Source organism: Panthera leo, chromosome C1, assembly GCF_018350215.1.
Source record: "Panthera leo isolate Ple1 chromosome C1, P.leo_Ple1_pat1.1, whole genome shotgun sequence".
Taxonomy (NCBI): Eukaryota; Metazoa; Chordata; class Mammalia; order Carnivora; family Felidae; genus Panthera; species Panthera leo.
In genome coordinates, this window is record NC_056686.1 from 81,773,374 (window position 1) to 81,785,048 (window position 11,675).

At 33.9% G+C, this 11,675-nt stretch overlaps 1 protein-coding gene across 5 annotated transcripts in view; it reads left to right on the forward strand.

Moving 5' to 3' along the window:
- PTBP2 (polypyrimidine tract binding protein 2) overlaps positions 1-10,552 on the forward strand; it is an 81,487-nt gene extending 70,935 nt beyond the window's left edge. For 2 of the 5 annotated variants that reach the window (XM_042952966.1, XM_042952972.1), the window contains 6 exons: positions 1,194-1,348; positions 2,822-2,855; positions 3,273-3,365; positions 9,696-9,912; positions 10,013-10,090; positions 10,252-10,552. In XM_042952966.1, the coding sequence (XP_042808900.1) occupies positions 1,194-1,348; positions 2,822-2,855; positions 3,273-3,365; positions 9,696-9,912; positions 10,013-10,090; positions 10,252-10,384 (710 nt within the window). In that variant the 3' untranslated portion in view covers positions 10,385-10,552. The remainder of the gene's footprint in view (positions 1-1,193; positions 1,349-2,821; positions 2,856-3,272; positions 3,366-9,695; positions 9,913-10,012; positions 10,091-10,251) is intronic. The other 3 variants (XM_042952967.1, XM_042952968.1, XM_042952969.1) reach the window with 3 other exon arrangements.
- The last annotated feature ends 1,123 nt before the right edge of the window (positions 10,553-11,675 follow it).

Here is an 11,675-nt window from a genome sequence, read left to right on the forward strand (position 1 = left end):
TGTCAGTGAAAGGCCATCATAGTTTCTATAACATAAAAAGACTTAAAAAAAAAAAAAAAAAAAAACTTGGCTAAAATATTGAGAGATCTGAAACCAAAGGCAACAGCACATCCTTATGACATAGACAAGAAGGCTGATGGAAAGAGAAAAGAAGAAATAAAACATGAACTTTTGGGACAACAGTACAAAGGGCCGTTTTGATCCAGGTATGTCACGGATTAACTTCATGTAGGTTGGATGTTTCCTTTTTCATGGGAAGAATAAAAGTAACATACAATTTACTTCATTAGTGAACTAATATGTATTGAGGAATCAGCTGGTATGTAAGAATTTCAGGGATGAAAGGATTTAGAGTTCATTCTTTTAATTGGAACGTGGATAAAAGATGCTGAGACAAAAGAGAATTCTCTCTAGAGTGAAGACTGGCATATCTTAAAGATGATAGAACAACAGTAAGACTGGAAAATAGAACAATAGAAATGAGAAGGAAATGTTAAAACTGGTAGGCAAAATGTGGGAAAATACTGAAGGAGAAAGCCTGTGTGGATACGGTGACATTTTCTCATTCCTTCTACTGGGGAAATGTGTTTGAGAAATTTGTTGTGTTCATTATGACTACTTGAGTATGGAATTAAGGCAAACAAACTTCTGTAAGATTTTCTTTAAGTCATTTGAATGAATTAAATAATGATGTTCAGGGTGATAGGTCTCCAAGAACTGAAGGACTGACTTACTGTTTGTTTCATAAACTGTAGCTGTCTGGTTTCAAGTATGAGTTTATGAAGACGATAGCACTTGTAGAAAAAAGTGTGAGTTACTGTTTTGTTGAAGATGATATTTATTTTAGATGTGGCTTCTTGCTATAAACCGTGGAAGTGAATTTTTCAAATCTCTGATTTAGAAATATTACATCCTTTATGCTTTGTTTGCTTTTTCATAGGAGATGGAATATGGTATATTTAATTTTTTAACATACAGGTATGTACCTTAGCCCTAATATTTAATGATTTCATTGAAACCAGTTAATTTTCTCTGATGCATTATCAGTAAACCATTTTTCTAAATGTTATACAAATTAACTTTCAGGAACCATTTGGAATGGTCAGCCGTAAGCCATGCAGCCATCGTGCTTAAATTGGTTTTTGTAAACGACTTGTGTGTGTTTCGTAAAATATGCTTTATTTTAAAATTAGGGCTTCCTGTTGCAGCTGTTCCAGGAGCTCTGAGTCCTTTGGCTATTCCAAATGCTGCTGCAGCAGCTGCTGCAGCTGCTGCTGGCCGAGTGGGTATGCCTGGAGTCTCAGCTGGTGGCAATACAGTCCTGTTGGTTAGCAATTTAAATGAAGAGGTTAGTAAAATAATTTTGTAATGTTTATTCTTTAACTCCATTTCATTTGTGAAAGTTTCTCATGTTTATTTCATTTTGCACTTGCCTTTCTTTTTATGTACATTCATTAGTCAAAGTATTTTCTGTACGTTTCTATTTCTGAATAAAATCTATGTATTTGTTTAGGTAATATTTCCCTAGGCAGTCATATCTCTTTATATATATATATTATTATTATTATTATTATTATATTATTATTATTTTAACCTAACTACCTATTTTTCCTAAGAAAAATATGGTGAAGTACTGTAGTATGGCTTTTTCTTTCTGTTGTTCTCAAAGGCAAATGTGATCTAATTTGCAGATTTAACTGTAAAACAATTTTGTTCTTTGCCTTTTCTAATTATTTGCTTGTTCATTTCATGCTTATGTGTCATTGCATTTTTTTAAATCTTATTTTATGTGAACTACTCTAATACATTTTTCTTTGAAGGTTCTTCCAAAGATCTTGACGAGGCACTCTTCCAGTCTTTCTTAGTAATTTTTTCTTTGCAGTTATTAGTCATTGTCTTCTAAAAATATTTTTCAACTTTATTCCCCCTCCCCCTTGTTAAATAAAATTTATTGCTGAGTTATTTTCTTTAGTTGTACATTTTATGTCTGGTATATTTTATTTTGATTGCTATGAAAGCTGGTATGAAATGTGGGAAGCTCAGTGTATCAGTTTACAATGTCTAATTTGAATATTTGTTTCATTTTTAATTGGCCTCTGTTAATACGAACATTAAGCTTATTTTATCATTTGATACTATTGTCATTCACAGTTCTGCATGCTAAAATGTTTGAATCAGAGTGCCTTTGTTTTTCTTTTAAGAATTTTGCCTGCATTTCATAACCAGCCATGCTTATGCAGTTAAAGTTCAAAGTTTAAAATTCCTGTGCATGCTTTCCTTCCCTATGTTGAGATGAAATGCTGTAATTTACTCTTTGATATAGATGTACTTTACCCATATTTGTCTTGGATGACTACATTTTACTCAGTTTTTCTTGTACAGTACATAAACCAACCATTTTCTGACCAAATTCCTGCATTTCCTATGTACTGACCTATATTTTATTTTTTTTTTGTTCCCCAATTCCTTATTTTTTTCTTCTGCATTGCTGTTTCCCTTCCCCATTTCATCCTTTTCCCTGTGTGTTCACCTTCCCTTTCCTTGTCTTTTCCCAAATGCCCATTCCCTTCCCTGTCTTATCCTTTATTTTCCTTGTCCTTGTCTTCATTCCCTGTCTCCATTCCCTATGTTCATGCTTCTGTGCTTGAACAAATGTTCCTCGGACCAACTTGCCCCAATTAACCGCCTTGAACCATGATCCATGACCACCTCACCATTCTGCGGGAACCACCCTTCGTTATGGATGATCTGTTCATCTCCGCTCTTCCTCGACTCTTCTCTCTTCTTGTCTTACGCTGCTTGCTCTTCTCTCCTTCTAAAGATGGTTACGCCCCAAAGTCTGTTTACCCTCTTCGGTATGTTATTGTTAGCACTATACTTTTATTATTGATTTGATTTTTGTTTCACCTTAATTCTTATTTGTAGCTAGCACTTTGGCTTAAAGTTGAATAGTAAATCTTTTGCTATTTTTCTTTGCTATTTAAAACTCTCCATAGACACAAAATTTGTTTTAATGCATGCTGATTTATTTTGCATGGTCTTTAATTTAATATCATTCACATAGCTTTGAGGGTTTATCAAAAATTATTCTTTTCAAAATTCACTGTTCAAAATCTTGATCTTCTTTATTCATTTGTGAGAATGATGAGTTTGAATGAGTGATCATGTTGATGTCTGAATGTTTCATTAATATGTCAGAAAGATAATCTTCAGCTGACTTGCATGTAACATTAATTCCATTTTTGGATTACCTCTCTGTGGCTCCAAAAAAGGTGTTTATGGAGATGTGCAGCGTGTGAAGATTTTGTACAATAAGAAAGACAGTGCTCTGATACAGATGGCTGATGGAAACCAATCACAGCTTGGTAAGGTTAAACAGTTACCCATACGTCTATAAATCTGAATCTGTTAATAAAATCAAACCCTTTTATGGCAGTAAGAACCTTTATTTACTCATTCATTCATTCATTTATTTATTTATTATTTTGGATAGCCAAGGCTCAAAATGGCACGTTAACTTTCGTATTTTAATGCGAGTCATTATACATGATGAATATGTTTGTGGTTGTCTGCTGTCCTCTTACCATTCCTCAAGTACAATCCAGTGGAAAAAGGTTTAGGCTCCAGAATTGCAATAATAATTTCACATAAGAATTATGACATTTGTATTAAAGATCCCTAGTGTTTTTCATTCCTACTTATTCTCTGTGATAGAAGTTAACTGCTAGGCTAAATATAGTCCATGGAGTCCTGATTAATGTGGTGTTATCTTAATTCTCCTAGATTTTTGCTAAACTTAATAATAGAAAGAGTCACATGGAAAACGTATTTTAGGGGTACTGGGTTTTTACAAAATGAAAACCTTGTGCCACATACAATACACCATTGTTAATCCCTTTTGGAATCTTAAAATGTACTGTAGTCAAATTACACTTACATTCTTAACTTAGGTAAGTATTTTAATTAAATTAATACATCATTTGCCTTCATACACAAAGTCAGATCACATAAATCTGGAATACAACTACACATTCACAGTGTGAGAAGACTGTAAATATCAGTATGATCTTTAGCTTGTAATTCTGTTCATTGACATTCGGTGCCTCAGGTTGGTTGTTTTCACGTTGTTAATTTCGAAATTTGTCACTTATGACGTAAGGACTAGTGTATTTTTGCTCTTATGCCCAGTGAAGGTCATAAACTTGAGCATGACATATGCACCTTTTGGCATTTGGTATCAGATAGAAGTAAATTTGAATTTTATTATTTCTTACCAGCTTTCATGGTAGCTCAGACAACGTATAAAACTAGACCTCTGGCTCTCTGCTCTTTAAAATGGAGATACCCATCTTTAATGAAAGATGTATAAAAAAGTGCTAATCAAGTTCTGGGTGTCCTTGTAAATCTTTTTTTCTCCCTCTGCTGTGTATACTTCTGTACTCTGGTAAGGGTAGTCATGGCCATTGCTTTTATGTACATTGTAAGTAGCATTTAAAAAAACATTTCTCAAGTGTTTCATTTGTTTCTCATCACTGTGTGAGCTGTGGATGACATTACCCTCATGTAAAGGATTTACAGTTATCATGGTTAAGAAGGACCTCAGGTAGAATTTAATCAAATTCTTCTGGATATTTTATATATATAATGACTATTTTAAGTAAGTGGCATTTTAGTTTTTACTATACTTACATCAGTTTGTGCTGCTAAAACAATACCACAGAGTGGCTTAAACAACAGAAATTTTTTTTCTCAGGTGCCAGTAGATTGAGTTTCTGATAAGGGCTTTCTTCCTGGCTTGCAAATGGCCACCTTCCCCGCATCTCCTCACATAGCCTTTCCTCTGAGCTCTCTGGGTTTCTCTTCCTCTTCTTCTAAGGACACTGGTCTTACTGGATGAGGGCCTCATCCTTGTGACCTTATTTAACCTTCACTATCTCCTTAGAGGTTCAGTATATGAATTTTGGGAGAATACAGCTCAGTGCGTAACAGTACTTATATTTTACTAGAGCCTTGACTGTCTAATAGCATGATTTGTAGTTTTTAAACCATATGTAATAGCAAATAATTTATTTTTTCTCATTGCTTTTAGGGTAGATTTTGAAGTATATGACCAGAAAAATATGTATTCACACCATTAATGCCTTTAAAATTCACACCCACATACTCAAATCCCACAGAAAACTAAGGTGTGCTGTTGAAAAAAATTAGAATAAAAAATTTAGTATGTTTTGGGGCCCTGTTCTCCCTTTGGTTTTCATAGGACTCTATTTGAAAATACTCATTGTTTTATGGTATAGGCAGATATATATTTAAAAAAAAATTTTTTTTAACATTTATTTATTTTTGAGACAGAGAGAGACAGAGCATGAGCAGGGGAGGGTCAGAGAGAGAGGGAGACACAGAATCCGAAACAGGCTCCAGGCTTTGAGCTGTCAGCCCAGAGCCCGATGCGGGGCTCGAACTCATGGACCGCGAGATGATGACCTGAGCCGAAGTCGGACACCCAACCGACTGAACCACCCAGGCGCCCCTAGGCAGATATTTTTATGTTTAGGAAGTAGTATGGGGGAAATAAAGAACATTAAGAGATAGTAGTGTTTAAATGTGAACGAGATTGCTACAAATCTCAGAGGCCATGCTAAATCATTTTAGACCAGAGTTTTAAAATTTGCAAACTTTAAGGTGTTTCTTTAATAATCTTTCTACCATGGCTTTCTACCATGGCTTATTTAATTTAGCGTTTTCTTAAATTGTTGTTTTAAGAGTAACATATTATCCTAAATGAACTTTAACAGAATTTTAACAAAATACCAAAGAGTATTTTTATATAACTGCCATCTCAAAAGTAAACTTACTTAGTTCTTTATAACAGACCTTTAGCCACTATATTACATCTGTCAAAGTGTGCTGTAAAGTGCGTGGAAATCCTGTAACTCTAGTGTTAATGATATTTGAGCAATTTTTAAGTGTGTGTCTATATTGGCTTTCACAGAGGAACCGTCACGCATAGTGAAGAACTCTAAGTCACACTTTGCGGTATTGCCGAGATTTCAAGAGATTCCCCCCATCCAGTGGAGGGAAATAGCAAATGGTATGGAGTATAATGGGGGAAAATATAAATTTTAAAATTATGATAGAATCTAAGTCCCTATACATCAGTAATAACAACAACAACAAATGTAAAGTAGTAAATGCATCAGTCGAAAGGCAGGTCGTCAGATCTGATTTTTAAAAAGTTCTTTACAAGAAGCATATAAAGCACAAGAATGTGGAAAATTTGAAAGTAAAGGGATATAGAAAAGATAGATTAATTTAGATCACCAGGAAAATAAAACAGTTTTATGTGGGTGTGCCCCTAATGAAATATCCTCAAAATATGTAAATCATAAATGAATAGAACTGGAGGAAGAATTGAGCAAATCTTCCATCACAGAGATGTCAACACACCTTTCTGAATTATTTCAGGCATACAAAATGATCAACAAGGATACAAATGGTACAACACAAATGACACATGTATAGAATTATACATGTAACACATTCTTTTTAAGTACATAGGGAACATTACTAAAGCAGCCCTCCATAAGGCAAAGAGGAAGTATCATGTAGACCATATTCACTGTTGCACAGTCAAGTTAGAGCTAGTAACAAAAAGATACACTTATATTTCCCAGTATTTCATGGATCAAAGAAGTTACTTTAATAAGAATTTAGAATACTTAAAAACTAAAATAATGAAACTACTGTACTAAAATTAGGTATGTGTAGTACAGTGAAAGCAGTGTTGTGACAGGAGGTTAACTTTAAGAATGATGGTGTAAACCCAAGGAAAGAAGAAGATAAAGACCAGACTAGAAATCACTGGTATAGAAGACAGTTGAGAGGAAGAAAGAAAAGCTAGAAGCTGGGTTTTTGAATAGATTAATAAAATAGACAAGTAGATGTTAAGATTCATTTTTTGGAATAATGAGAGAGGCAACACACCTAAGTTTTTTGAATTATAAAGGGTATAATTGTTGACATAGCTCCATTTCCACATATAAACTCGTCCTGTAGCTATATATATATATATATTTTAACCATCTTCTCATTGTTCATTGATATCTTCTTCAGAGATTAAGGGAAAAGTAGAAAATTATACTCAACCCAAAGTGCCATTTCCACTGTGCGACATTGGCTTTTTTCTCTTTTATCGTTAATTGATTGTTTTGTCCATTTATGCCATATTTCTTGTAACAGGCTTCAAGTTATCAGAGTCCCAGTATTTAAACTTGATTCATCTTAAATTAGTAATTCAAGTACTCTTCTGCTTTTTGCTTAATCATTATGTATGCCTTAGTATTTGACAAGGTTTTCTTTTCTTTTTTTTTTGAATACTTAAAAACCCTGGTACTCTACCCCTCAACTTCGGCCCTCATCCACTTCATATTACTTCATATTCTTTTGTCAGGTCAGCTGACTTGACATACTTCTCATTACCTGACTACTTCTAGAGATAGCTTTTTGGTTTTTTTGCTTTATTTTAATCCCATTAGTCTATTATCCATCTCCTCTTGGTGCAGGTGCTATTCCTAGAACTTTTTATTGTTTTCTTATATCTGCTCTTCAGTATCTCAAAGCTCAGCTGTTTATGCCGTCTTTTCATGACTTTTTGAAGATGAACAAAGATAGCTTTCTTATAACAACCTTAGTCTGCTTCTTTACACCACTTCATTCCCAGATTCATTCCTTATAACCCATGCCTTATATGATGTAGTAGCACTTTTTCATAAGCAAAGTACTGTTCACTTAAAACAATAGAATTCTAGAACTTTGAAAATATTTTATAATTCAAATAAGTTTTATAAAAGGAGTTTATGTACCATCTCTGAATAATGCAGTTGATTTTGTAAGTGAAAATTTAGAAGTATATGTGAAATGCAGTAAAACAAGTGAGAAAGAATTCAGGCCTGAGATTTTTTTTTTTCTTTTGGCCTCGGTTGCAAATCTAAAGAAAATTACAAATACATAACACTACAGTAAAAGAATTGGGAAGAGTAAACTTGTTTTTACAAATTAGGGAAGCTGTAAGTGAAATAAGAATTTACTTTTGAATCTTTTCTGAATGGTACCTTAACACTTCTACAGCATTTTCCTTTTCAGAACTGTTTTATGTTTAACTGGTTTATATTCTATGTGAGTAAGTAGGAAAAGATGCTTGGATTTAATAAATTGTGCATTTCTCTGGTGTCAGATTGTGTACGTACTGTTGTGAGTAGGATTTTGTCCTCATTTCCCTTTTCTTCCACCTTGCCTTTATCTCTCTGCTGTTAATACACATACTTGGAGTAGTCAAATCAGACCTTCAGTTTAAAGTATATGACTTATAAAATGGTCGTAAGTTGTTGTGACTAGTGAGTAAAACATAAAACATGTAACTTATCTGTAACCTCAGACCAGTTTGCTTAGTTTAAAAATAACCCAACTGCTACCGCAGAAAGTAGGTATGTAATAATGTTCTGTGTTAGGCACTGTGCTGTGTGCTGGGATAGAGACCGGGGTTCCTACCTTCATGTCCTTTGCAGTCAGAAGGAGGAGGAGTTAGATAATTGTGATGAATTTAAGAAGAAGAAAATCGAGTGCTGCATGGGGAATATGAACCTTTCCAGAGAAGAACAGTGAGAAAGACTAGGAGGGATAATGACCAGATGAAAAATTATTGTAGCTAGAACAGCATGCACACAGGGCTAAAAGGTAAGAAAAACTGGCACTTCAAGGAAGATAGGGTTTTGTATAGCTGGAGGGTAAAGTTCAAAGTTCCATGAGGGGTGAGATGGTTCTTGTCTTACCACTTGATTCTCAGCACTAACAAAGTAATTGGTTTTGTATATCATCAATAAATATGTTCAGAGATGCTGGGGAGATCAGGATATAGTCCAAATTCATTTCTTTAACATGGCTTTATACCTTTCCTAGTCTGACCCTAAGGATTTTAGGGTCAGGTAATAACATGAGATTTGCAATTTATAGAGGTCATCCAGCTGCTCTTTGGAATAAGATGCATTTGAAAAAAAGTAGGGAAAAATCCAACAGGAAGACAAATTGGGAGACAGAGTTAGCAGATCAAAAAATTGTGACTGAAAAGTAGAGAATTGAGAGATAATTAGGAAGAAAAGATTATCATAGGACTTGGCAGTTAGGTTATGGGGCAGGAGAGAGAAGTTGTTACAGATGAGTACTAAGTTTCTTTCTGTGGCATCTAAGTATATGATTTATCAGGATTGGCAAGGAAGAGAAGATTCATAATGAGGATTTTCATTCTGTGAAAGAGGCTGGCTTTTTTGCCAAAATGGTCTAGGGCAAATAAATTTAAATCATCTTGTCACCAGTGACTGTTGAAAACTCAAGATTTATTTAAAAATCATGGGGCGCCTGGGTGGCTCAGTAGGTTAAGTGTCCAAGTCTTGGTTTTGATTCAGGTTGTGATCTCACGGTTCGTGAGTCTCAGCCCCTCACTGTCAGCATGGAGCCAGCCTCTCTTTGCCCCTCGCCTTTCATGTTCTCTCTCAACATAAATAAGCTTAACCAAAAAAAAAAAAAAAAGATTTATTTAAAAATCATATAATTCAGTTATTTCGGCTATTCCAAAAGAATTCTTTTTGTTTTGAACTTTGTTAATATTGTTTTTTAATAGGCATTTTTTTTTCGTTTTATAGCCATGAACCATCTTAATGGACAGAAAATGTATGGCAAAATTATTCGTGTTACTCTGTCTAAACATCAGACTGTACAACTACCTCGAGAGGGACTTGATGATCAAGGGCTAACAAAGGATTTTGGTAATTCCCCATTGCATCGTTTTAAGAAACCTGGATCCAAAAATTTTCAGAACATTTTTCCTCCTTCTGCAACCCTACACCTATCCAATATCCCGTAAGTATTAAAGCTGGAGATTTTTAAATGGGTATACATTTTAGAAATAAAATTTGAAAATTATTATTAATCTTTACTTTTTTCCATCCAATTTTCCTAGTCCTTCAGTAGCAGAAGAGGATCTACGAACACTGTTTGCTAACACTGGGGGCACTGTGAAAGCATTTAAATTTTTTCAGTAAGCAAGCTTTCTTATCTTTAAATTAGTGACTTGATAGAAGTTAAAAGTTTTCTTCAAGTAGTTTTTATTCTTTTTGTTTATGGAAATTTTTGATTCTGTAGTGGGCAAAAATTCAAGTATTTTTTTATGAAGTATCTAATTTTATAATTTTGTTTCAGAAGAGATCACAAAATGGCTCTTCTTCAGATGGCAACAGTGGAAGAAGCTATCCAGGCCTTGATTGATCTTCATAATTATAACCTTGGTGAAAACCATCATCTGAGAGTGTCTTTCTCCAAGTCAACAATTTAAAAAGGGGGAGGTGAAGATGGAGGGTGTATCACATTGTTTGGTGTCATCACCTATTGACTGTTCAGAAAAGTGGGGACCAGAGTTTGATTTTTTTTTTGTTTCCTTTTTTTTTTTTTTCATGCTGTTATCATTCCTTGGTTATAAAATGAAATGGCATACATAAAGGCAGAGTGTTAACTGCTATATTTCATCTGTTCTATAGGGAAGCCATTTTTATTGTCTGTTTAAATTTTTAGTTTAATTATACTTTCCTTTTTCAACTTAGTTGACATACGTGCCTTAAAAAGGAAAACTAGTGTTGCTATTGTGCATTTACTAGGAAAAAGGAATTGGTTGTCTAGGGCACATTGTTACATGGGAATTACCATATGTTTAGGCAGGGGTGTGTAAAAAGGTTAAGTTTTTGTTTCTCCTGCTTGGAACTTATTTTGAATTATTGGCTTGTCACATTTCTTTCTATTTACTCAAATAAGATACATGATACTGAGAGAATTAAAGCAGCATTTTTTAGTTTTTACTACCTTAGGCTTTATTGCTTTAAAAAAACATTGGCCTTTTGTATCTCACAATTCTGGTCTAGATTCAGTTATGAATGTAGGCATTAGTTAAAATTAACAAGATGCAGAGTATTAATTTCTTAAGACAACAAAGTGATTTCTGTAAGTTTGAGCCCTATGTGGAAAGCATTGTGGAATCTTAACCTTTTTGTACACACTCTTGTGGGACGTATCATATAAATGTCAGCACTAAGTAATGTCTTGTTTGTGGCTGAATATTTTTCGTAGATGTTTTTGAAGTTGACATGACTTACGTGCATTTAAATATATATTGCCATCCTTAGTTTGTAATTAAGATTTGGAATATGGTTGTGGATTTCTGAGCATGTGCAGACTGGTCTAGCTAGTTCAGGAACTGGTGCATGTATTTTTCAAAGATAAAGAAAGTGTACTGCGAAAATTTGCAGGAAGATTAATTTTGTGGCAGTTTTCTAAAACTGACAACCAGGTGGGACCAAAGTTTATGTGCCTTTAGTCTTAATTTACCTTGCATTGTAATATTCAGTTTTAATAAATCTTCAAAATATTTTGTATTTAGGAATAGATCTGACTTTAATAAAAACATGGCTCAGAATCTACAGGTCAAATTAATTTGAACAGTTCTTGTCAATCTGAATTGTTGATTCTGTTTAAATGACCAATACTTTTTGAAATTGATGTACTTAGTTTCAAGATTCATAGATTCTGTTATCTATGTAGACAGAATGGTCATGTATATTTTCTATTAGTTGAGT